The sequence below is a fragment of the Choloepus didactylus genome, chromosome 22 (assembly GCF_015220235.1).
Source record: "Choloepus didactylus isolate mChoDid1 chromosome 22, mChoDid1.pri, whole genome shotgun sequence".
Taxonomy (NCBI): domain Eukaryota; kingdom Metazoa; phylum Chordata; class Mammalia; order Pilosa; family Megalonychidae; genus Choloepus; species Choloepus didactylus.
The window spans coordinates 24,238,742-24,266,102 of NC_051328.1; the positions used below are offsets into that span (position 1 = coordinate 24,238,742).

The 27,361-nt window shown below is 37.1% G+C and overlaps 1 protein-coding gene across 1 annotated transcript in view; it reads left to right on the forward strand.

Annotated features, from left to right (window-relative positions):
- The window catches only part of SNTB2 (syntrophin beta 2), a 157,194-nt gene that overhangs the window by 114,023 nt on the left and 15,810 nt on the right, over window positions 1-27,361 (forward strand). The window contains exons 4-5 of the mRNA XM_037816055.1: window positions 5,256-5,398; window positions 21,647-21,843. Coding sequence (XP_037671983.1) covers window positions 5,256-5,398; window positions 21,647-21,843 — 340 coding nt within the window. The remainder of the gene's footprint in view (window positions 1-5,255; window positions 5,399-21,646; window positions 21,844-27,361) is intronic.

A 27,361-nucleotide genomic window follows, 5' to 3' on the forward strand; every position in this document is an offset into this window, starting at 1 on the left:
AGAGACAAAGCAGTTAGGGCCATTAAGGAAAGGTCCACAGGGCAGAGAGATCAGCTTTTCTTCGGGATTTGCATAGGAGCCTCAGGGCCTGAGCTCTGCCCTTCCCCTTTCTATGTTCACCAGAACTCCAAGAATCCTCCGCTTTTATTTTGGAGTTTTTCGTGTTGTTTTTTTCTATGCCTGTCTCCTCTCTGCTAGGCTGGCTGCTCTCAGATTCTCTGGTGTCTGGTCTCCGTCTATCTATGGTTGGAGTTTGGATCAGTAGAATGAGTTTCTGATAAGGGCTGCCACTGCAGTTCTCCCTTCTCCTTCCTGGAGCTGACAGCCCCTCCTCCCACAGGACTGAGCCTGGCAAGGAGGGGTGCGCGTCCCCAGGCCACAAAAACTTACAGATTTTGCTGATCTCAGCAGTTCCATGTTTTCATGAGTGTTGTATGAAGTATGCCCAAAGTCCGATTTCTCTGTGGTGTCCAGTCCACGCAGTTCCTGGCTTTCTACCTACTTTCCTGGAGGAGTAACTAAAACATACAGCTCACCAGTCCGCCATCTTGCCCCGCCTCCTCTGGTTCTTTCTGATGTAAGGAAAATGTTCAGAGATAGATTGTGGTGATGAACACATAACTATGTTATCATACTATGGACAGTTGATTGTATACCATGGATGATTGTATGGTGTATGAATGTATTTCAATATAACTGAATTTAATTAAATAAAATAAACAATTAAAAAAAAAGTTAACGGGTATAAATAGAGAGACAGACAAGTAGATGGATAGATAGAATGATGTAGCAAAATGTTAACATTGTGGAAGTGGGTATTGGGTTGGGGTATATATTGGAGTTCTGTGTATGGGTTTTGTGTTATTTTTGTAACTATCCTGTAAGTTTGAAATTATTTCAAAACAAAACATTTTTTTAAAAAGTTAATGGACGAAAAGTCTTCCTCCCATTTTTGTCCCCCATCAACACAATTCCCATGCCCAGAAAGAAAACTACGTTTATTCCTTTCTAATGAATCCTTTGAAAGTTTCTGTATGCAAATAGAAGCAATTGTGTACATTGTGTTCTTTTTTCCACTTTTCTAGAATAAGATAACATATACACACTACGTTCTATCTTGCTCTTTGTTTTTTATTAAACAATATAGCTTAGAGATCTCTCCCAATATACAGAGAGCAACCCCATTCTGTTTTTGCAACTGTATAGTATTCAGTTGTATAGCTGTAGTTAAATGAGCACACACCCAATTTTGTTGTTATAATCTTTTGCCCTTAAAAACTATGCTATAATGATAACCTTGTAGTTTGTGCTTCACACCTATGCTATCCAAACTCTTTGGTTCCCAAGTTTGGATGGATCCGGAAAACAAGGAATCTACATTATCTGAATATATTTGGTTCTTAAGTTTCTGTTATAAAACTTTAGTTATAAAGAATCCATCCAAAAATGTACATCAGTTCCTGAGTTTATTAAACAGTGACAGTTCGGAGCTTAGGGGCTATTTCTATACCTATAGGATAACATCCCAGAAGTGCTGGGTCAAAGATGTACTAGTTATCTATCACTGTTTAACAAATTATCCAAAGACTTAGTGGCTTAAAACAACAAACATTTATCCCACACAGTTTCTAAGGATCATGAGTCTAGTAGCAGCTTAGGCCCAGGATTTCTCATGAAGTTTCCATCAAGCTGTTAGCCAGAATGGCAGTCATCTGAGGGCTTGACTAGGGTTGGCACATTCACTTCCAAGATGATTCATTTGCGTGGATTTTGGCAGGAGACCTTGGTTTCTTGCAGATATTGGCAGAAGTCCTCAATTACTCGCCATGTGGGCCTTTCCACAGAGCTGCTTGAGTATCCTCACAGCATGACAGCGGATTTTTCCCAGAGTGAATGATCTAAGAGAGAATAAGATGGACGCCATGTGCCTTTTATGACCTACTCTTAGAAGTCTCACGTTGTCCTTTGTGTTTTATTCTTTAGAAGTGAGTCACTTTTAGCCAATACCCAAGGGGAGGGGAATTCAGACTCCACCTCTGGATGGCAAAAGTAGCAAAGAATTTGTGGACTATTTTAAAACTACCACAAAGGGCTTATGCATTTGTTATTTCGGTAAATATTTCCAAATTGCCTCCAATGGGGTTGTGCTAATTCAGACTCCCACAAGCAATGAATGAAGAGTTGCCAGACTTTTTTAGGTGAACTTAATTTGGTTTATGCTACATATAGACAGTTAGAAAGGAGGAAAAATAAAGCTACCCATTCATCACAGTCTGCGGTTTATGGACCTTAATTATGTGTTTGTTTTCTCCACTCAATCATGAGATCTTAAAAGACAAGAGCACATTTTTTCCTAATCTTTATTGTCCCCAGAGCACTTAGCCTAGTGCTTTGTACAAGTTGGTTCTCAGTAATTTTTGTCTACAGTCATACATTCGAAAAGCAAGCAAACATGTTGATGGTAGCACAATATTGTAAATATAATTAACACCACTGAATTGTATAGTTGAAAGTGGTTAAAACAGGAAATTTAGTGTTGTATGTATGTTAACACATTAAAAAATTTTTTTTAATCCTACAGCACAAAGAGTGAGCCCTAATGTAAACTAATGGACTTTAGTTAATAATATAATTTATAAGATTGGTTCATCAGTTATAACAAATGTACTACACTAATGCAAAATGTTAATAATAGGGAAAAGTGAATGTGAGGGAAGTCTATATGGGAATTCTGTACTATATGCATGATTTTCCTGTAAACATACAACTGCTCTAAAAAATAAATTTAATAACATGTTTTTAAAAATCAAGGAAACAAAGTCACTAATTATCAAATCTTGCCAAGAACAGAAGCTCAGAGTTGAGAAATAATATTAAGTGGTAAAGTTTTAACCACTTTAAAAATAGTTCCACTGAACTAATTCAAATTAGTAATTTCTAAATTACTTTCTTGATTTTTGTGTTTTGAAGTAGTTGTTTGAGTTACCCAGATCAAATATTACTATCACAATCAACCATTCAAACAAGAGTGGATATCTTTTTTCAGAGGTGTTATGAGATGTATTTCATACATATGAGGTATATCTGATAAAAGCCTTTCCTAACTCTAAGGTTAATTCTGTGTTTGTGTTTTCTCTCATGATAATAAAGAACAGAAGAACATTACGTGTTATAAAAAGAAATGTACAGACTTAAAGGATTTAGGAAATGTATAACTTAGTATTTTCTCATCTTTAGTTCTATTTATTAGAAAATAAAATTTGGAGAAGGCTGTTGTTTGGCCAGGTGGGGGTGGCAAGTGGGTATTAAAACATAAGCAAACTAAACCTAAAATTAGTATCCTTGTTTTTTTTCTAGCCCAAAACTCAAAAGTGGAGCCCAGGGCTGCCTGTGCTGATACCACAGCTCAAAACACACCCACTATATATAGCAGCATTTTGATTTTAGTGAAAGCAAACAATATTCTTATAAGTTAAGACACATTAAGCTTTCATTTTTCTCCAAAGATGCTTTCTAAAACTAAAGATGCAAAAGAGGTAAAGAATAAACACTTAAAAAAAATTGCTAAACCAAAACTTCTGTGTCATGAAATTCAACATTGCTTCTGTTGGCCTTAGCATTTTTCCTTCAGAACCCAAAATATCTTTTTTGGGAAGAAATAGTTTAATTTAGGTTTTCCAAATGCATATACTCGTCTAGACTTCAAATTTTCTCTTTATAACTTAAAAAGTGAAATTAATTTTTAAAAATCAGATTATTATTTTAACCCTTTTGGGAAAAGAGGTTTTAGATTATTTTCCTTATTGGAATATTGTCCATAACAATATTGGAGACAAAAACTTAGTGAACATCAACTAGAAATCCCTTCAGGATATCTGTGATACAAAAAGGTAAGAGTCCAAGAGAATGTCATTAGAGTTGATATTCTCCCTGTGGTATTGTAGAGTTAGCCAGTGACTAATATAGAGGCTTGGAAAACCTGGGTTCACTGAAAACAATAATATCTACAATGTCTTACTCAAATTCTCAGTGTCAGGTCACACAGCACATGGTAGAACATGAGTCACTTCTGGCTAAAATTCACTCGCCACTGCTGGAATTAGCTTCTGACTGAAGAGTCCCTGTGATAGATGTTGTATCACAGAACTGAACCACTCAGTCTGCTTTTAAAGATTTTAGATGTATTCTTGAGGTGCTCTGATAATGTCCAGATTATCTTCAGAAGTCATTAAGGAAGTGAAAATGAAAAGTGGCTCTGAAGACAACTCTTTAAGAGAAAATGATTCATCAATTCTAATTCTCCTTGAAGGCTTCAGTGATGGCTGAAGGATCAGTGCCAAAGTATACTGTTATGAAGCGGTCCCTGCTCAGGGTCTCATCTGATAAGGGCAAAGTTTTGATGATGACAGAGCTTTTCTTGAACAAAATATTTTGCTTTTTGGACTTGGTTCCTTGAGAATATGAATTTTTTAAATGTCAATTTCTTACATTTTAAAACCTAACCTCTACAGAGATGAATGAGCTTTATGCAAGTAAATGCAATGGTACACTTGTAACTGAAACATAAACATCCTAAAATATAATGGGGAACCTTTTGACAAGTTTATATCAGTGTTTTTCAAAATACAGCCTAACAGGTTGTGATCAGCATTTTTCATTTAATAGAATAGAAACAATCAGTACATTGCACAAAATATAGGGGTTAGTGTGGTTTTGTAAAACTTTGATTTATTTATATAAGTATGTGTATATTGGGTTACACTGTAAAATGTATTTCTTATTGTAGGTTTTAATCAAAAATGTTTGAGAAACACTGATGTTTAGATTATACAGTTATTTGGTAGTAGGACTTTGTGTTTTTATCCTGTACTTAGAAACTGTTACTCCCCCATCAGACATACTGAAATTGTATGAACAGATTCCTTTTTAACAAATTATTATATATTTAATTAGAATTGGTGACATTCAGTTTTTATGGAAGGGGGAGAAAAGTATGTCATATCAGTAGATAATGTCTGTAACTCACTTGAGGAAAGCTTTTTCAAACTACACAAACCATCTCATACCTGCCAATGAAGAATCCCTATCAGTTGGAAGGAACCTGATGGGATGCTTCTTGTGTCTTCAATTTAGTTAGGCTGGGATGGGGGTGGGGGGATAGAAAACTATTCTTTTAGGCTATCATCAAAGGGACTTTTACAGTTATATAACTTTATATAGTTAGCTCTGCTTTCTGGGTTTCACCATTGAAACAGGCAAAACTAGATGGTGGAAGACAACAATGGAGACCTGTCCTCATGGCTGTGACTGAGAAGGATTTGCTGCTTTATGACTGTATGCCATGGACAAGGGATGCTTGGGCATCACCATGTCATAGCTACCCTCTTGTTGCCACAAGGTAAGATTAAAAAAATAATAATAAAATATCCATCCTAATGTAAATATACTAAAGAATTTTAAAGTGAATTCTATTACCTTTAGTATATAAAATAGCATTTCGGTAACTGATGTAGTTGATTTAGATAAAAACTTTTTTCCACAACCTTATTGATCATTTTGCAGCTCCTCGCTCTGAATAAATTGTTTCTGTGACCAGTATTTTTGTATGCATGTTTAGAGTGGTTGAAGCAGCTTCCTAACTGTTCATTTCAAGACTTGCTTAGTCATGAAGTAAATAGTGTTTTTTTTTTGTTTGCTTTATTGACTCTGACTAGAAAACCACTGAAATTGTGGCAGCCTTTTGACTGAGTGATGAAAGCATTTAAACCATAATGTGGTACTGTGGATAAACCACACAACTCAGCCAAAATATTCTTCAACTACTCTTTCTACTTATAAGAGCACATAATTTGATTCCATCAAATAAACATTGGTTCAACCTGAAGCAACAGGATGTTTATAGCGTGACAGATGTGGAGAGTTAGAGTAGGAAAGAACAGAGAAGTGTAGACATGGGGGCCAAATGTCTTAAGGGACAAAAACTATGAAACTGGAATACTTATTCACATTCAGTTTTATTTGGACTTGAAAAAATAATCAGATGTTGACATGGCTTAAAAACTACACATTAAAAAGGATCCCAACAGAAAAGTAGTTGGTATTAGAAGACCTAAATGATGAAACCATCTGGTTTAATCATTTCCCACAGGAACAGCAGAGGTGGGGGTGGGATGGAGGATGGATCCTGCTTTGAGCAAAGATTCAGTCTAGGAGACTTTCACTTTATATAGGATTTCCTCTAATTTGCCAAGTTCCCTTACCTGTATCTCCTGTTTATAAAAACATATTTTTCACATAGCTTCTCAGGAGCATCTCTATAATTTAGAGCTGAGCATTTAGAGTACGTAATGAAGACAATGGATATGTTGAGCCTCAAAAGAAGGGAGGTGTGCCCTCATTATTTTCTTCAGGACCTAAGAGTTCTGCAGAAAACCTGAATTTAACCATCAGTTTCTCTGTTCCTTTTTTTTTTTTTTTTTTTTTTTTTACTCAATTATAACCACCTTGAAGTCAGGAACTATGACTTAGTCATCTCAGCAGGAACAATGCTTTGCATATAATAGGCCCTCAGTAAATCTTAGTTGAGTTAAATTCTATTGCTTAAATTATAATTTCTCTGTTATGGTTACATTGGGAACATGACAAGAATCCTATAAAACCATGTAGACATGTCTCAATAGTTATAATTAGGGCAATTAAATTGGTACTCTCTAAAGATTTAGAGTTTAGGAATGTATCTAGAGATATCTTAAATTTAAAATATGTGGAAGCTTAGACCCTAGTTCTGAGATCAGAAAATGCAAGGAGCATAACTTTTTGCTTAGACATTTCTTTAACTATGTGCCACTGGAGGCATGGAAGGGAAACCCACCATATCCCATAGTTGAGCTTTGTGCAGTACTAGAAATTACAATCCCATAATATAATTTCTGGTTATAGACTAGGCTGGCATAGACCACTACAGTACTTTTATATTAAACAAGGAAATGGGGTAGTTATGCATGTACCATCACGGTGGTATTAATTTGCAACTAAGGAAAAATATAGACACTTGTCAAAACAAGACTTAAGAGCTAAAACTATAAAACTTATAGAAGAAAAAAATAGGAATAAATCTTTGTAGCCTTGGGTTTGGCAAAGCCTTCTTAGATATGACACCAAAAGCACAATCAACCAAAGAGAAAAATAAATCAGATTTTGTCAAAATTAAAAACTTTTGTGCTTTGAAAGACACCATAAAGAAAGTAAAAAGATAATCCATGGAATGGGAGAAAATATTTGCAAATCATGTATCTGATAAGGGACTTATACCTAGAATATATAAAGAACTTACAACTCATTATAAAAACATAAAGAACCCAGTTTAAAAATTGGCAATAAATAACCCAATTGCCAATTAATTGGCAATTAATAAGAGGCAAAACGTAGATACAACTCAAATGGCTATCACCTGACAATGGCTAATCAAAAATGTAATATATCCATACAATGGAATATTATTCAGCCATAGAAAGGAATGAGGTACCAATACATGGATGAACCTTGAAAACATGCAAAGTGAAAGAAGATGGTGACAAAAAACCACATATTATATGATTCCATTCATATGAAACATCCAGAACGGGGAAACTTGTAGAGGCAGAAAGTAGATTACTGGTTGCTTAGGGCCGGGATGAAGGGCAGGCGAGGATGGAGGAAGAATATGGAGGAAGGGGGGTGATAGCTAAAGAGTATGAGGTTTCTTCTTGAGGTGATGAAAGTGTGCTAAAATTGACTGTGGTGATGGTTGCTCAACTCTGTGAACATACTAAAAACGATTGAATTACATACCTTAATGGGGTGAATTGTATGGTGTGTGAATTTCAATAAAGCTGTTATAATAAAAACAAAAAATCCAACAAGATTTAATAGAAGGGACTAAGAATAATCCATAATAAGCTGAGTTTGAATCCCTGTTCTGCCACTTGAAGCAAGTAATTAGGAGCATGTTACTTAATCTTTAGGTACCACAGGTGTTTCATTGGGTGAGTGTGAATATTAAATGAGATAGTGCTTATAAAATGCCTAGAACAGTGCCTAACAAATTCTAAGTACTTAGATGTTAGTTGCTTTAATTATAATTATTATTAAATGAAAATTATGCCAACGAATTCTATTTTTAAAATATAATTGGTTTACTTTGGCCTTTGCTAAAAGAGGAACTCTGGCTCTACCTGACAGTTATTACAAGTAGTGAAAGTTATATTTTAAATGTGAGGAATTCAAATGCATTATTTGGATCAACTTAGACATGCAGATTGAACTGGCCATTAATTAAATTAAATGGGTGGTGCCTATAGCTCACTGATTATTTTAGCTCTTAAGTTTTAATGTAATAGCAGGGATTCTTTACTCCTTGTTCTGAAAATGCTGGTGGTTAAGGAGCAAAGATGGTAGACAGATGAGAGGTTTAGTCTTTCCATGTGACTATGTTGTCCAGGAGTCGCTGAATGCTAGAATTAAGTGGGGTTTAATCATCCTCTGCCACTCAGATGGGAGAAGTGTGGCCACTAAGAGACCAGAAGATGGAAACAGACCAGGATGTATCCCACAGAGGGAGGCAAGGCCAGAAAGTAAAGTGTATGTATATATGTAAGGAGAAAGGGCTGAGTGTTCAGTTTCAGTAACTCTGTTTCTAATATTTTGCAGCATGTTCTTATGAGTAATAAGGCCACCAGAAAAAAGAGAGAGAGAGAGAATATACACACATAGGGAAGGAATAGAAAAGAAATTAAGGATGTTGATTATCCACAAAATAGAAAGTCTGTGATAAATTCAGAATTAATTGTAGTATACAATCTGAGAACATTCTTAGGGTGATATAAATTAACATTGAGTTACCGTTTGTGGAGTACCATTTTGGATTACATATTTACAGATTCTTGGAAACCAAAACTGTGTGTATATGTGTGTTTTCTTATTGGCTATTTCATGCTGAATTAAGTAAAACAAAGTGATAAATGAAGAGGATTTTTATTTTACACCTTTCTTGAGATTAAAGTCAGATGTATGATACAGGCAGAAAGACTTGTGGATTTTGCAGGATGTCGATTTTGTAGCCTTTTCCTATAAGCTTTCTTTAACTTAGGAGAAAACAATTTTCAAAGAAAATGGGGCTACTTTACAATGTGGAAAATTGAGTGGTAGTGTGCTTATGGGACTTAAGGGGCAAAAGCTGCTGAAAAGCTTTGCATGAGCTCATCTGACCTCCCCCACAAAAGGGGAGCTTTTGGCAGTTTTGTCCTAACCAATTCTCAGCAAGATTCTGGCAGCTGGTTTGAATTAGATTCTCTCCACCAAATATTTCAATCTTTCCTACAATCTGTAGGAAAAATATTCTTCTCGACTTTATATTTTTTAATGTCTGATTTGGGATTAACAATCAAACCAAATACGGTGGAATACACTCTGTCACTTTCCCCAATAGCCTGTCTTACCTGGATCATGCGTGGAGTAATTTTGAAACTTGTTTATCTCTTACTAAGATAGTTAATGTTTAACAGGCATGTTGGCTTTATGGGAATCAGCTCAGTACCGTGGTTCTCAAAGTATACTTCATGGACCTCTGGGGATCCCCTTGTCAGGCAGTCTGTGAGTTCAGAACTATTTTCATAGGAATACTAAGATGTTATTTGCTTTTTCATTATGTTGATATTTGCACTGAGGGTGCAAAAGCAATGTGAGTAAAACCGCTGGTGCCTTAGCATGAATCAAGGCAATGACACCAAACTGTATCAGTCATTGTATTCTTCACTGCCACATACTTACTTGCCGGAACAAAAAGCCAATTTCACTTCAGAATGTCTTTGTTGAAGCAGTAAAAATGATTAACTTTATTTAATCTTGACCACTGAGTATACATCATTTTAATATTTTGTGTGATGAAATGGGAAGTACTCATAAAGCACTTCTGCTCGTACTGAAGTGTGATGGTTGTCTCAAGGAAAAACACGTGTGATTATGCTGCCAGCTGAACTAGCTGCTTTCTTTATGGAACACCATTTTTTATTCCAAAGAACAACTGACTGACAAACCATGGTCAGATATTTCTCTAAAATGAACAAATGAATCTGTCAGTTCAAGGAAAACTCTGGCAGTATTTGTTGCCAAAGATAAAATTGTAGCTTTCAAACAAATATTAGAATTTTGGAAAGCTCTATCTGCCATCATAAGCTTGACAGCTTCCCAATACTTAGACTTTTCTGATGAGATCAATGCTGGTGTTAACATGGGATTTATTGATATTGTATAATGAAATGCTTTTAAGATTTGGAAAATCTGCATAAACCATTGAGCAAATATTTTCCAAATGACCAATACATGATGTTACAAAATCATGTGTAAGTTTAAAAAAAAAAAAAGTCCATTCAAAGTGCAAGAGAGACCAATGAATTTTTTTTATGTATTTTCAACAACTTTATTGATGTACAATTTACATACCATAAAATCCGCCCATAGAATTCAACGATCATTCAATTCATTCAACAATTCAATTATTACAGATCATACAGTCCAATTATTCTTAGTTTATGCGGGTGTGTAACCATTGCCACAATCCAATCTTAGAACTTTTCTGTCACCCAGAAAAGTTTTCTCATGCCCATTTCCAATTAATCCCCACCCCAGCCCAAGGCAACCACTGATCTGCTCTCTGTCTCTCTATAGTTGCCTTTTCTGGACGTTTTATATAAATGGAATCATACAATATGCAGTCTTTTACATTGGGCTTTTTTCATTTGGCATAAGGTTTATGAGGTTCATTCATATTGTTTTCTGTGTCAGTCATTTGTTCCTTTTTAATGCTAAATAATATTCCATTGCATGGATGCACATATTGTTTATCTCTTCACTTGTTGAGGAATATTTGTGTTGTTTCCAGTTTGGGGTTATTATAAATAATACAGCTTTGAACATTCACGTATGTGTCTTTCCGTGAACGCATGCTTTCATTTTTCTTGCTGGGCCATATGGTTATATGTTTACCTTCTTAAGAAACTGCCAAAACATTTTCCAAACTCTTTGTAGCATTTTACGTTCCCACCAGCAATGTATCAGGGATCTAGTTTTTCCAAATCTCGACCACACTTGTTATTGCCTGACTTTCTTATTACAGCCATTCTTGTGGGTGTGAAATGGTATCTCATGGTTTTGATTTGCATTTCCTAATGACCAATGATGTTGAGCATCTTTTCAGATGCTTATTAGCCCTTCATATGTCTTCTTTGGTGTACAATCAGCTTCTTTGGTGTACAATCAGCTGTTCACAGTACCATCTTATAGTTGTGCGTTCATCACCCCAATCTATTTTTGAACATTTTCCTTACACCAGAAAGAATCAGAATAAGAATAAAAAAATAGAAATTAAAAAAGAACACCCAAATCACCCCCCCATCCCACCCTATTTTTCATTTAGGTTTTGTCCCCATTTTTCTACTCATCCATCCATACACTGGATAAAGGGAGTGCAATCCACAAGGTTTTCACAATCACACTGTTACTCCTTGTAAGCTACACTCAGTAATTAAGACCATAAAAGGGTCCTGAAACCAAAAAATTGGCTAACTACTGATGCAGTGGTTCTCAATTCTGCCTATATATTTGAATGATCTGGAAAGCTTTTAGTAAAACAAGGATGACTGGGCCTCAACACAGACCAATTAAATTTGAATTTATGGGGGTATGAACCAGACATCAGTAGTTTTTAAAAGCTATGCACCAGGTGATTCTAGTTTAGAGCCAGTTGATAGATTAGGGAAAAAAAATGGCTTTTCTTTGAGAGATGCACACTTTATTGTCTGAACCAATTGTGATAATCTGACAACGTTAAGGAAATGTGCTGTAAGGAACATACCACTGCTGCTCTTAGGCATGTTGTTGTTGTTGTTGTTTTCCTGTGAGGGAGCCTGTTTTGTTTTGTCTCTTAATGCAATTTTATTGAGATATATTTGCACACTATATAATCCATCCAAAGTATACAATCAGTGGCTCACAGTATCGTCATATAGTTGTGTGTTCATCACTGTAATCAATTTTAAAACATTTTCATTACTCCAAAATCAAGAAAAAAAAAATTTTTAAAAGAACACCCAAACTATCCAATACCCTTTATCCCCCCTATTACTTTATGTATATATAAATATAAAACTATGTATGTATATGTCTTTATTTTATTACTCATCTGCCCATACTCTGAGTAAAGGGGGTATCAGTCACAAGGTTTTCACAATCACATGGTCACATGATAAATGTTATATAGTTATACAGTTATCATCAAGAATCAAGTCTACTGGATTACAGTTCAACAGATTCAGTTATTTCTTTCTAGCTAATCTAATACACTAGAAACTAAAAAGGAATATCTATATAATGCATAGGAATAACCTCCAGAATGACCTCTCAACTCTATTTGAAATCTCTTAGCCAATGAAAATTTATTTTGTTTCATTTGTTTTCCGCCTTTTAGTCAAGAAGACTTTCTCAATCCCATGATCCCAGGTTAGGCATCTTCTTGTTCAGGTTACAATTAGAGAAGTGAAGGAAAGAACCAGCAAATTTGTAGAAAAATAGTATAAACCTAAAGCCTATAATGAAGCTTAGAACCATTTTATGTACTTCTCTCTTGGTGTACGAAAATCCTGTATGCCATTAGGGAATTGCAAATTAATTGTCACAAATATGCCACCCTAATGGAGGATGTGTTAGTGATAGGGAAAGCTGTGTGTGGGCATGGGGGATTAAGGGGGTAGGAAAAACATTGCTGAGGGATTGCTATGGAATATGGTGGGTTTCCCCTCCATCCTTCCAATGGCACATAGAAATGTCTAAGCAAAGAGTTATCCACCTTGCATTTTCTGACCTCCGAACTAGAATGTAAGCTTCTTCCACATATTTTAAATTTAAGATATCTCTAGATATATTCCTAAACGAAATCTCATCTCTTACTTTGACCACTTAGCTTCCCTTTAATAAGGACCTTTGTGATACTGAGCCCACCCAGATAATCCAGGATAATCTTCCCATCTCAAGATCCTTAACTTAATCACATCAGAAAGTCCCTGTTGTCATGTAAGGTAACATATTCACAGGTTTTGGGAGGTTAAGGCATATACATCTTTAGGGGCCATTATTCAGCCTACCACAAGTAGCTATTATCAGAAACTGAGACTTACTAGGTTATTTAACCTGTATTTGTTCAATACAGTTGTGGCAGATCCAGGATCCAATCTACATTGTCTGTTCAAACATGTTTATAGTTAGGGAAAGAGAGATCTGGGAGAATAAGTGTCCTCCCGAGTGGAATCAGTGGCTACCATAGTTGAAAAGCCCTTGGAGAGCTTCTGCAAGGTAAGGCCCTATGTGAGTTTCTGTGGGAGGCAGAATTAAAAGGTTTGTTGACTAATAAATTTGGAAAATGCTGTAGACTTCTTCATCCTTTTGGAAATTTGCATACACATTAAATAGCATATTTGTGCTAAAGTCCTCCAGTAGAGAAACTTGTATAACTTTGTTTAACCCAGCTTTTCCCAAACTTCTTTGATGATGGAATCATTTTTAAATAATTAATAGGCTTTATTTTTTTGGTATAGTTTTAGATTCATAGAACAGTAGATCAACATTACATATACCCATCCCCTCACACCCCTTCCCCTAGCACTAACACATCCTCCATTAGTGTGGTATATTTGTGACAATTAATTTGCAATTTCCTGACAGCATCTTTTAATATGCTTATTCCCAACTGTATATCTTCTTTGGTGAGGTGTCTGTTCAGATCTTTTGTCCATTTTTTAATTGGGTTGATTATTTTCTTAATGTTGAGTTTTAAGAGCTCTTTGTATATTTTGATACAAGTCCTATATCATATACGTGTTTTGCAAATATTTTCTCCCATTTTGTAGCTTGTTTCGTCATTCCCTTAATAATGTCTTTTGCAGAGCAGAAGTTTTTAATTTTAATAAACCTAGCTTATCGATTTTTTTTTCTCTCATGGATCCTGCTTTTGGTGTTCTATCTAAAAGCTCATCCCCAAACCCAAGGCCACCTAGTTTTTCTCCTATGTAATCTTTTAGAAGGTTTACAGTTTTGTATTTTAGGTTTAGGTCTAAGATCCATTTTGAGTTAATTTTTATGGAGTGTAAGTTCATGTGTCATGTTCTTGCACAAGGATATTTAGTTGTTCCAGCACCATTTGTTAAAAAGACTATCCTTTCTCCAGTGAATTGCTTTTGCTCCTTTGTCAGAGATCAGTTGACTATATTTGTGTGGTTCTATTTCTGGGCTTCCTTTCTGCTTCATTGATCAGTTTGTCTATTCTTTTGCCAATACTACACTGTCTTTATTACTGTGGTTTAAGGTAAGTCTTAAAGTTGGGTAGTGTTAGTCTTCCACCTTTGTTCTTTAGTATTGTGTTTGCTATTTTGGGTTTTTGCCTATATTTTGGGTATATTTGTTATTTTGGGTATATTTGTTAATATAATTAACAATTTGTTATTTTGGGTATATTTGTTAATATACCCAAAATAACTTGGTGGGATTTTTATCGGGATTATGTTGAATCTATAGATCAACTTGACATCTTAACAATACTGAGTCTTCCTATTCATGAACATGGCATATCTCTCCATTTATTTAGATCTTCTTTGGTTTCTTTTATCAGGGTTTTGTAGCTTGCCTCATATAGATCCTATACTGATTTTGTTAGATTTATGCCTAAGAATTTCATTTTTGGATGCTAATGTAAATGGTATTGTGTCTTAATTTCAAATTCCAGTTGTTTATTATTAGTATATGAAAAAGCAATTGGGGGGTCGGGCAAGATGGCGGCATAGAGAGGAGTGGAAGCTAAGTAGTCCCCCTGGAACAACTACAAAAAACCAGAAACAATGAGTAAATAATCCAGAATAACTGCAGGGCAACAAACGAGACCATCGATTCATCATACACCAACCTGAATTGGGAGGAATGCCCGAGAACACAGCATAAAATCTGTAAGTAAAACCTGCGGAACCAGGTCGTGAAACCCCCTCCCCCATAGCCCGAGCTGCGGAGCCACGTGGTGCCACAGAGAAGCTCTCTCCCAGCAAGCGAATACAGCTCAGCTGAGCTCCAACTGGGGTTTTAAGTAGCGAGTATGAACTGCTCACTACAGGTACACATCCCCAAAAAACAGACAGAGGCTTTGGGTGACGATTGACCTTGGAGAGCCTTGGACTGGGTCTGAAGGGGGCTATCTGATTCTTTTTCGGCTCAGTGGAGAAAGCCCCAGTCATTTTCAGTTTCCAGGGCTGTGAAGCGGAGAAGGGTGGAGACAACACAAACAGAGAGCAAGACCATTGAAATGCTAATGACCTCCACCTGGCAGGTCTGTCTTCTCTAGGAGAAAAGGGGTGGGGCCCTTTCCATTCAGAACCAGACCCCAGAGCCTGGGGGAACACGGCCACACCGCCTCACACCACTCAAGAATTATAGGCTAACAGGCATCACCTGCTGGGCAGAAAAGCACAGTGACCTGAGGCATCAAAGGGTGGAGCAATTTTCTAAGACACACCCGCAGGGAAACCAGATACTGAATATTTCTTCCCTCTGGGACCTGAGCCTGTTCTGGTCTGAGAAAACCCGATTTGGATAACCAAGGAAACCATGCCTAGACAACAGAAAATTACAACCTACACTAAGAAAAACAAAGTTATGGCCCAGTCAAAGGAACAAACGTACACTTCAACTGAGATACAGGAATTTAAACAACTAATGCTAAATCAATTCAAAAAGTTTAGAGAAGATATTGCAAAAGAGATAGAGGCTGTAAAGGAAGCACTGGGCATGTATACGGCAGAAATCAAAAGTTCAAAAAACCTACTAGTAGAATCTATGGAAATGAAAGGCACAACACAAGAGATGAAAGGCACAATGGAAACATACAACAGCAGATCTCAAGAGGCAGAAGAAAACACTCAGGAACTGGAGAACAAAACACCTGAAAGCCTACACGCAAAGGAGCAGATGGAGAAAAGAATGAAAAAATATGAGCAACGTCTCCGGGAACTCAAGGATGAAAGAAAGTACAATAATGTACGTATCATTGGTGTCCCAGAAGGAGAAGAGAAGGGAAAGGGGACAGAAGCAATAATAGAGGAAATAATTAATGAAAATTTCCCATCTCTTATGAAAGACATAAAATTACAGATCCAAGAAGCACGGCGTACTCCAAACAGAAGAGATATGAAGAGGCCTACACCAAGACACTTAATAATCAGATTATCAAATGTCAAAGACAAAGAGAGAATCCTGAAAGCAGCAAGAGAAAAGCAATCTATTACATACAAAGGAAGCTTAATAAGACTATGTGCGGATCTCTCAGCAGAAACCATGGAGGCAAGAAGGAAGTGATGTGATATATTTAAGATACTGAAAGAGAAAAACCACCAACCAAGAATCCTGTATCCAGCAAAGCTGTCCTTCAAATATGAGGGAGAGCCCAAAATATTTTCTGACAAACAGACAATGAGAGACTTTGTGAACAAGACACCTGCCCTACAGGAAATACTAAAGGGAGCACTACAGGGTGATAGAAGACAGGAGTGTGTGGTTTGGAACACAATTTTGGGAGATGATAGCACAACAATGTAAGTACACTGAACAAAGGTAACTATGAATACGGTTGAGAGAGAAAGATGGGGAGCATGTGAGACACCACAAGAAAGGAGGAAAGATAACGACTGGGACTGTGTAACTTGGTGAAATCTAGAGTATTCAACAATTGTGATAAAATGTACAAATATGTTCTTTTACGGGGGAGAACAAGCAAATGTCAACCTTGCAAGGTGTTAAAAATGGGGAGGCATTGGGGGAGGGATGCAATCAGCATAAACTAGAGACTGTAACTAATAGAATCATGGTATTATGCTTCCTTTAATGTAACAAAGGTGATATACCAAGGTGAATGCAGATAAGAGGGGGGGATGGGGAGGCATGTTAGACGCTTGACATTGGTGGTATTGTCTGATTCTTTATTCTACTTTGATTTAAGGTTATTTTTCCTTTTGCTGCTTCCTAGCTGTCATTTTTTTTTTTGTTTCCTCTTTCTTTTGCCTCTCTACCTTCTTTGACTCTCCCTCCTGCCTTGTGGAAGAAATGTAGATGCTCTTGCTTAGTATGAGCAGAATGTTCAGTTAGGATGAACTTAAATGTTTGGAAATGAACAGGGGTGTTGGTAGCAAGATGTGAGAATAACTAACAGCGCCGAATGGTGTGTGAATGAGGTGGAAAGGGGAAGCTCAGAGTCATATATGTCACCAGAAGGAAAGCTGGAGGTCAAAAGATGGAAATGTATAAAACAATCCTATGGTGGGCAATGTCCATGATCAACTATACAAATACTGGAAATCACTTCATGAACCAGAACAAATGTATGACAATACAATTAGAAGTTCATAATAGAGGGGAATATAGGGAAGAACTATATACCTATTACAAACTATATACTACAGTTAGTAGTATTTCAACATTTTTTCATAAACAGTAACAAACGTACTATATCAATACTAGGAGTCAACAATTGATGGGGGTTGGTTAGGGATGGGGAGGTTTAGAGTTTCCTTTTCTTTTTTTCTTTTTTCATCTTTCACTTTATTTCTTGTCTGGAGTAATGAAAAGTTTCTAAGAATTGGACAAAAATTAAGTGTAATGGATGCACAGCTGTATGAGGGTACCCAGGGGCAAGTGATTGTACACTTTGGATCTTTGGATAATTGTATGGTATCTGAACAATCTCAATAAAAATGGAAAAAAAAAAAAAGAACAAAACAGAAATGATTTTGAAAGTAATCAGGATTACTTTTGCAAACTGAAATTTTGGGTATGATTACAATGTCGGTCAAATATAAAAAGTTGTCATATAGGGGAGTCGGGCAAGATGGCGGCATAGAAAGGAGTGGAAACTAAGTAGTCCCCCTGGAACAACTACAAAAAACCAGAAACAACTAGTAAATAATCCAGAATAACTGCGGGGGGACAAACGAGACCATCCACTCATCATACACCAACCTGAATTGGGAGGAATGCCCGAGAACACAGCATAAAATCTGTAAGTAAAACCTGCGGAACCAGGTCGGGAGACCCCCTCCCCCATAGCCCGAGCTGCAGAGCTGCGTGGTGCCACAGAGAAGCTCTCTCCCAACAAGCGAATACAGCTCAGCTGAGCTCCAACTGGGGTTTTAAGTAGCGAGTGTGAACTGCTCACTACAGGTACGCAGCCCCAAAAAAAACAGACAAAGGCGTTGGGTGACGACTGACCTGGGAGAGCCGGAGGGTTGCCTTGGACTGGGTCTGAAGGGGACTATCTGTTTCTTTTTTGGCTCAGTGGAGAAAGCCCCAGTCATTTTCAGTTTCCAGGGCTGTGACTCTGGGAAGGGTGGAGACACCACAAGCAGAGAGCAAGACCATTGAAATGCTAATGACCTCCACCTGAGGGGTCTGTCTTCTCTAGGAGGAAAGGGGTGGGGCCCTTTCCATTCAGAACCAGACCCCAGAGCCTGGGGGAACACGGCCATACCTCCTCACACCAGTCAAGAATTATAGGCTAACAGGCGTCACCTGCTGGGCAGAAAAGCACAGTGACCCGAGGCATCAAACGGTGGAGCAATTTTCTAAGACACACCCGCAGGGAAACCAGATACTGAATATTTCTTCCCTCTGGGACCTGAGCCTGTTCTGGTCTGAGAAAACCCGATTTGGATAACCAAGGAAACCATGCCTAGACAACAGAAAATTACAACTTACACTAAGAAAAACAAAGTTATGGCCCAGTCAAAGGAACAAACGTACACTTCAACTGAGATACAGGAATTTAAACAACTAATGCTAAATCAATTCAAAAAGTTTAGAGAAGATATTGGAAAAGAGATAGAGGCTGTAAAGGAAGAACTGGACATGTATACGGCAGAAATCAAAAGTTCAAAAAACCTGCTAGTAGAATCTATGGAAATGAAAGGCACAACACAAGAGATGAAAGGCACAATGGAAACATACAACAGCAGATCTCAAGAGGCAGAAGAAAACACTCAGGAACTGGAGAACAAAACACCTGAAAGCCTACACGCAAAGGAGCAGATGGAGAAAAGAATGAAAAAATATGAGCAACATCTCCGGGAACTCAAGGATGAAAGAAAGTACAATAATGTACGTATCATTGGTGTCCCAGAAGGAGAAGAGAAGGGAAAGGGGGCAGAAGCAATAATAGAGGAAATAATTAATGAAAACTTCCCATCTCTTATGAAAGACATAAAATTACAGATCCAAGAAGCGCAGCGTACTCCAAACAGAAGAGAGATGAATAGGCCTACGCCAAGACACTTAATAATCAGATTATCAAATGTCAAAGACAAAGAGAGAATCCTGAAAGCAGCAAGAGAAAAGCAATCCATTACATACAAAGGAAGCTTAATAAGAATATGTGCAGATCTCTCAGCAGAAACCATGGAGGCAAGAAGGAAGTGGTGTGATATATTTAAGATACTGAAAGAGAAAAACTGCCAACCAAGAATCTTGTATCCAGCAAAGCTGTCCTTCGAATATGAGGGAGAGCTCAAAATATTTTCTGACAAACAGACAATGAGAGACTTTGTGAACAAGACACCTGCCCTACAGGAAATACTAAAGGGAGCACTACAGGGTGATAGAAGACAGGAGTGTGTGGTTTGGAACACAATTTTGGGAGATGGTAGCACAACAATGTAAGTACAATGAACAAAGGTAACTATGAATACGGTTGAGAGAGGAAGATGGGGAGCATGTGAGACACCACAAGAAAGGAGGAAAGATAACGACTGGGACTGTGTAACTTGGTGAAATCTAGAGTATTCAACAATTGTGATAAAATGTACAAATATGTTCTTTTACGAGGGAGACCAAGCAAATGTCAACCTTGCAAGGTGTTAAAAATGGGGAGGCATTGGGGGAGGGATGCAATCAGCATAAACTAGAGACTGTAACTAATAGAATCATTGTATTATGCTTCCTTTAATGTAACAAAGGTGATATACCAAGGTGACTGCAGATAAGAGGGGGGGATAGGGGAGGCATGTTAGACACTTGACATTGGTGGTATTGTCTGATTCTTTATTCTACTTTGATTTAAGGTTATTTTTCCTTTTGCTGCTTCCTAGCTGTCATTTTTTTTGTTTCCTCTTTCTTTTGCCTCTCTACCTTCTTTGACTCTCCCTCCTGCCTTGTGGAAGGAATGTAGATGCTCTTGCTTAGTATGAGCAGAATGCTCAATTAGGATGAACTTAAATGTTTGGAAATGAACAGGGGTGTTGGTAGCAAGATGTGAGAATAACTAACAGCGCCGAATGGTGTGTGAATGAGGTGGAAAGGGGAAGCTCAGAGTCATATATGTCACCAGAAGGAAACCTGGAGGTCAAAAGATGGAAATGTATAAAACTGAATCCTATGGTGGGCAATGTCCATGATCAACTGTACAAATACTAGAAATCACTTCATGAACCAGAACAAATGTATGACAATACAATTAAAAGTTAATAATAGAGGGGCATATAGGGAAGAACTATATACCTATTACAAACTATATACTACAGTTAGTAGTATTTCAACATTTTTTCATAAACAGTAACAAACGTACTATATCAATACTAGGAGTCAACAATTGAGGGGGGTTGGTTAGGGATAGGGGAGGTTTAGAGTTTCCTTTTCTTTTTTTCTTTTTTCATCTTTCACTTTATTTCTTGTCTGGAGTAATGAAAAGTTTCTAAAAATTGAACAAAAATTAAGTGTGATGGATGCACAGCTGTATGAGGGTACCCAGGGGCAAGTGATTGTACACTTTGGATCTTTGGATAATTGTATGGTATCTGAACAATCTCAATAAAAATGGAAAAAAAAAAATGGGGAAAAGAAACAAACAAACAAACAAACAAAAAAAAAAGTTGTCATATAAAAACTTAAAAAAAAAAAAAAGAAAAAACAATTGACTTCTGTACATTAACCTTAGATCTTGTGATCTTGCTATATAATTGCTTAGTAGTTCCAGTTTTTTTGGTCACTTCTTTGGGATTTTCTACATAGACAATCATGTCATCTGCGAACAAAGACAATTTTATTTCTTCTTTCAAATCTGTATACCTTTTCTTTCCTTTTTTCACACAGCATTTCTTCATAGGTCAAGGAATTCTAGAGTAAAATGTGAAGTCAGCATGAATTTTAAAGACAAAACACAAGTTAGGGTTTGCTGTAGATCTTTACTAGCTACAACCTCCTCTGTCCTCTAGAATAGGTGTTCTCTGTTTGCTTATCATTTCCTAATCAAAATAGTATTTTTTAATAGGCATAGACAAGAAAATAAAATAACCCAAGGGGAATTGGGTCCGTGATCCATGTAGCCCAGTATTTTGTCTGACTGTGACACTAGGTGTCATTTTATAGGAAAACAGAATAACTTAAACTTCAAAGATTGATCTTACTTTGAAATGTCCTTGTCCAAAAACTGTTAATGGCTTTTATACTTCTCTGCTTTATCAATCAGCTTGAATTCCTGACATTTTCCATTCATAAAGCCTTAATTACTTTTGATCTTTGCTGTTTGTGGTCCTAGGTTGGTTCACTCTGGTTCCGGATGTCGATCACCTTCACTTGGATCTGATCTTACATTTGCTACCAGGACAGGCTCTCGGCAGGGCATTGAAATGCATCTTTTCAGGGTGGAGACACATCGGGATCTGTCAACTTGGACCAGGATACTTGTTCAAGGTTGTCACGCTGCTGCTGAGCTGATCAAGGAAGTCTCTCTAGGTATAAATGATGGCATTTCTTTTCTAACAGTAATTAAATGGAACTGTTACAGTTTAATTTATTATAAAGTAAAACCATTATCTTATGTGCCACACTTTAAACTGTGCTGAAATATGGCAGCTTAAAGTGCTGATGATGGAAAGAAACCTGGTTTCTCTGTTTCACTAGCAAAGTGTTCCTAAGCATTATTATACCTGGCTCTATGCACATTCATATCACCTTATTAAAAGATGGTAATTTTTACTGTTTATCATTTTTCCCATTTCTTTATTGTGGGAAAAAATATATATATAACATAAAATTTGCCATTTTGACCATTTTTAAGTGTACCATTTAGTGGCATTAATTATATTTGCAGTGTTGTGCTACCATCTCCACATCCATCACCAAAACTTTTTCATCATCCAAAACTGAGACATTGTACTCATTAAGTAAAACCTCCCCATTCTCCCTCCCCCAAGCACATGGTAACTCTAATCTACTTTCTGTCTATGAATTTGCTTATTCTAGATATTTCACATAAGTGAAATCATACAATTTTTGTCCTTTTGAGTCATCATCATGTCTTCAAGGTTCATTCATATTGTAGTACGTATCAAAACTTCATTCCTTTTTACCATGGAATAATATCCCACATTTTGTTTCCCCATTCTTCTGTTGATGGACACACTGTTCATCAATTTAATCTGCATTTAATAGTGTAAGGACTCATTTACTAAGCACTTGATGCATTTGACCCTCTAGTTAAGAAGATTTGGAATCTAAGATAAGGATAGACACCTATAAAATATTAGCGTCTCTCAAATTTATGGCTTACAGAAAAATAAAGGATTTGGAACAGGAGTTACTCTTCAGAAGTTTGATAATTTGTGCTCAATACTTACTCAAGTGTCCAAAGGAAATAAGCTTGAAGCGCCCTCTTGTGGGTAGTCTCTTGGAATGAGACTTTTTTTTTAGGGGGGCATTTAAGGTATGGTGTCTGTGGAAATTGAGATGGTGATGGAAATGGAAATATAGATACAGATATAGATTTGTATGTATGTATAGATATTTCCAGATTCCTTTTAATTTTAATAAGAACAGAGAGAATTCAACTTGAATTCATACATGGTTTGAATTACCTTGACTAACTTGGTTCACTTAGTTTTGCTCCCCTCTTTTCTATGTATTTTATTTTATAAATCTACTCTTAAAAATTTATATAAAAAGAAAATGTTTCAGGAGTAGCAAGTCTTATGAATTATCTTTCTTTCAGTTGCTTCTGGGAAGTGAAGGATCACCAATAGTTTTCTCAACAGTTTTCTCACAATCACAATGATGATTCTAGCAATAGTGTCAATTACTATTAAGACACCACCTTGGGTTTTGATCAAAGCTACCACACCCCTCCTGTCTTTCTCTCCTGTTATCTGTGTCTCTCCCTCATTTTCCTCTGTGGAGTGATTGATCACTGTGTTAAGGGTATGAGCTCTGTTTTTTGTCTTGTCCATGGACTGTGCTTTCTGGAGTGGGCAAACCCTCAGGGTGAAGGACTGGGATACTCAGTATTCCTGTGGGCAGCGGAGGTGCTGGGCCAGCTCATCAGGCCCTTCACTAGCATCTAGGTCACCCTTCCTCCTTTGAGCATCCAGAGGGACACACTTCCCAGAACAAAGAGTGAAACTTGGATTGTAAACAAGTTTTTAGCTTGGTTTTATTCCATTGATGTCTAGCAGCTAGTCTTCATGTTGCAGAAAATAAAAACCTATCTAGTCCCTGGCTCACAGCGATTTAAATACAGTCAGCTTTAGGAGAGAGAAAGTAAAGACTGGCTGATTCCTTATATTTTAAAATAGATAAAACAGACTTTTTTTTTGTAATTTTTAAGTTTTTTGTTTTCATTCACAGCTGTATTTCAATATTATTTTAGTAATATTTTCACTTCCACAATTTGTCAAATGATAAATTTGTCACTTGCTCTATATTTAAGAGATGTGCCAAATATATTAAATTGGCTGAAGGTAAACTACTTTGATAAGAGCCAGAATTCCTTCACAGTATGTATATGTGTGTGTATTTGTATATCCCTACCCACACATATGTTTACATAAACATATATAAGCCAGCATGCCTCCTGTTAAATTGTTGGAAGATTCAAAAAGGTTTATTTAAAACTATATTTGTGGCATGTTGTTCCATTTATTTAGATAGTTGTGGCCTAAAGAAAGTCAGGAAACTGATTAAAAGAAATGAACTAAGCTCTGTTTCTTGTCTCTTACATGTTTTGTTTATAGTTTACCCATTTAGAAAAATTTCTGTGAAAACATAAGAAGTATTTGGTTAGTGAATGCAATATGTGACCTTCATAATGTTCATTTAATTTTAAACCTTTATTAAGTTTTGTTGATGAGTGATCCTTCTGAATGCAAGGACTTTTCCTCCTGGCAAATACGAACTTCAAGATGAATAGGCAGAAAATGCAGCTAACTTCCTCAGTACATAAAGTCTTCCTGCATTTGTCACAGGATTTGAAAATATGAAAATACATGTATGTTTATAATTGCTTGAACTTTACTAAGTATACTTTTAAAGGCTTGTTTTCATCATACCGATAACCCAAACTCCTAAGTTTTTAAATCATACAAATACTTTATGAAGGTACTTTATATTTCTTTAGCTTTGCTAATATGAAGACTAAGAAGTAGTATATATAAATAATAAATATTAATACATATGTAGAAAATAAGGAAGTGGAGAAGAAAAATGGACATTTTAAAGTATTTCTATTAGGATAGACAAGGAGAGAATTTGCTCTGACTGTGCTGTTCTTAGAAGTTCTCATGGATCCCTTCTTATTCATCTCCTTGGCAAATTTTTATTGAGTGTATGCTCTGTGCTTTTACTGGCAATACTAAAATAAATAAAGTAGGCATAGTAGCTGCTTTTGAGGCAGGAAGAACAGAAACAGAAAGAATAATGAGTACGTATCAGGGTTGGTGGGGGGCATGAATGAGATACATGTATCATCTAACTGTCCCAAACAACCCTCTGGGGAAGGTATCATCTCCATTTTCAAGATGAGGGAAATGGGTTAGTGTGACTGAGATTTGAATTTAGCTCTTTCTGACTCCAAAACTAGTGCCCTTGTGTTTCCCTCTCCAGGTAACCCATTCTTATGGCCGGAGCAAACTCTGGAGAACATAAACAGTGTGTATCAGTCTCTCTTAACTCATTAAATCAACAAATATTTACTTAGTGTTGATTATTTACAAAACACTGTACTGAGAGATTAAACAAGACCTACTTCCTGCCTTTGATCAAATAGCTATAAACAGGAACACAGTGTCATATTCTTTGTAACCCTGGGCATGATTGGCTATTGATTATACTCAATGGACTGACTGGTCCTACGGGCAGACACTGGGAATGTTGCCCCAGCCTTTCTGTGGGACCTGTGGGGCCTACTCCCTTCTGCGTTGCACTGAAAGGCCCAAGGCCAGGAGGAGCCCTGGGTGCACACAGCTGTGGCTGCTGGAGGGACAGGGCGGGGGTCTTGTTGGAAACCTTGGCGTTCCCCAGAGCAGCAAGGACAGGTTTGACGGCATAGAATTGCTTTGTCTTTAGGGTTTTTGTGCCTGAGTGCTCCTCCATGATACGCTGGTAACCACAATCCCAGTCTCCCATTTAGAAAGACACAAAGTTGATAACATAGGTTGTATTTACCATTGTTCACCTTGGTGTAACAATGATTGGTTTACTATTAGTTAATAAGCCTTTTTCCTCCTAGCTTTATTAAAAAATATTAGGGTGCTTCTTAGAAAGTTTTTTTTAATGTATGCCATTATACTCAACAATATCTGCATGGACTGAAAAAGTCAATGTCCTTTCCACTCAGGAAACTCGGGTTCATTATGAGTACTTAACTGACTACTCAAGTATTGAACAGATCCTACAAGAGACAGCCTGGAACAGTGGAAGGACCATGATATTTGGAGTCAGGAGACACAAGTTTGAATCCTACATATTAGTTAGTTGGCTTTGGGCATATTAACCTCTCTGAACCTGAAATCCTGAATCAATTAGGCCGTTATGATGATATAACAAGAATAAGATATGTAGGAGGCAAATAAATGTACATTGTTCCCTCTTCCTTTCTACCAAAGAGATTTACACTCAAAAGAGACAAGAACCAATTAATTTCTGTTAAGGAATCTTATTTGTCTGGGAGTTCTGGTTTTCTTTTAGTTTATTTTGGTTTTGTTTGTTTTCCCTAGAAGGTCAGGAACAGTGAATATGGATTGGAGAGAGCATGATAAATTTGGTGCTTTTAAAACTTATTAAACAAATGTTTCTACAGGGACTTAACTGCCAAGTCTTTACTGAGGGCTTTACTTGTTCTTACTTACCTGTTGGTGATCTGAGCACCAAGGGTGTTTAGCCAAAATAATACTCAGGATCACCTGTTCCACTTCTTTCTACCTCACTGCAACAGCCCCAGTCCAGCCACTTCTCATGCCTGGACTATTTCAATAGCCATCCAGCTGGTCCCTCTACTCCCATTCTTACCTTTTTCACACTTCAACCAGAGAAATCTTTCTAAAATTTAAATCTCATTATATCACTCCCTTGTTACAGTGTCTTCCCATAGTTCTTTAAAACAAAGTCCAAACTGCTTAACATGGGCTTCAGTGCCTTCCATAATCCATTCCCTGTCTACCTCTCTAGCTACATATAGTTCACCACTCACACATACCCACCCTCTCTTACCTCCAGGCCCTCATGATATTCTTTGTGTCTTCCTACCCTATTCTTCAGCTAATTTTTGTCCCAGTTTTCCCACTCATGTGTCCACACACTGGAAAAAGGGAGTGCGAGCCATAAAGTTTTCACAGTCACACAGTCACACTATGCAATCTACATAGTTATACAGTCATCTTCAAGAATCAAGGTCACTGGGTTGCAGTCTGACAGCTTCATGTATTTCCCTCTAGCTATTCCAACACACTAAAGACTAAAAGGTGATAGCTATATAGCGCATAAGAATATCCTCCAGAGTGACCCCTCAACTCTGTTTGAAATCTCTCAGCCTTATTTTGTTCATCTCTCTTCCCCCTTTTGGTCAAGAAGATCTTCTCAATCCCACAGTGCTAGGTCCAGGCTCATCTCCAGGAGTCATTTCCTGCATTGCCAGGGGGATTTAGACCCTGGGTATCATGTCCCATGTAGAGGGGAGGGTAGTAAGTTCACCTGCCAAGAGGGGTTAGAGGTGAGGGGGGGCCACATCTGAGCAACAAAGAGGCTCTCTGGGGGGAGTCCTAGGCACAATTATAAGTGGGCTTAGCCTCTCTCTTGCAGCAGCTACCCTCACAAGGGAAAGCAAAGTGGGCTACATCTTAACTGAAGTAACCTCATCAAAAGGTCCTACGGAAGAAACTAAGATGGCAGCTAGCTGAGACAGGGCGAAAAACGCCTCCGTGAAAAACACTAGCTAAAAACCAGAAAGTGACCCAGAATACCGGTTACAAAAATGCACCAGCTG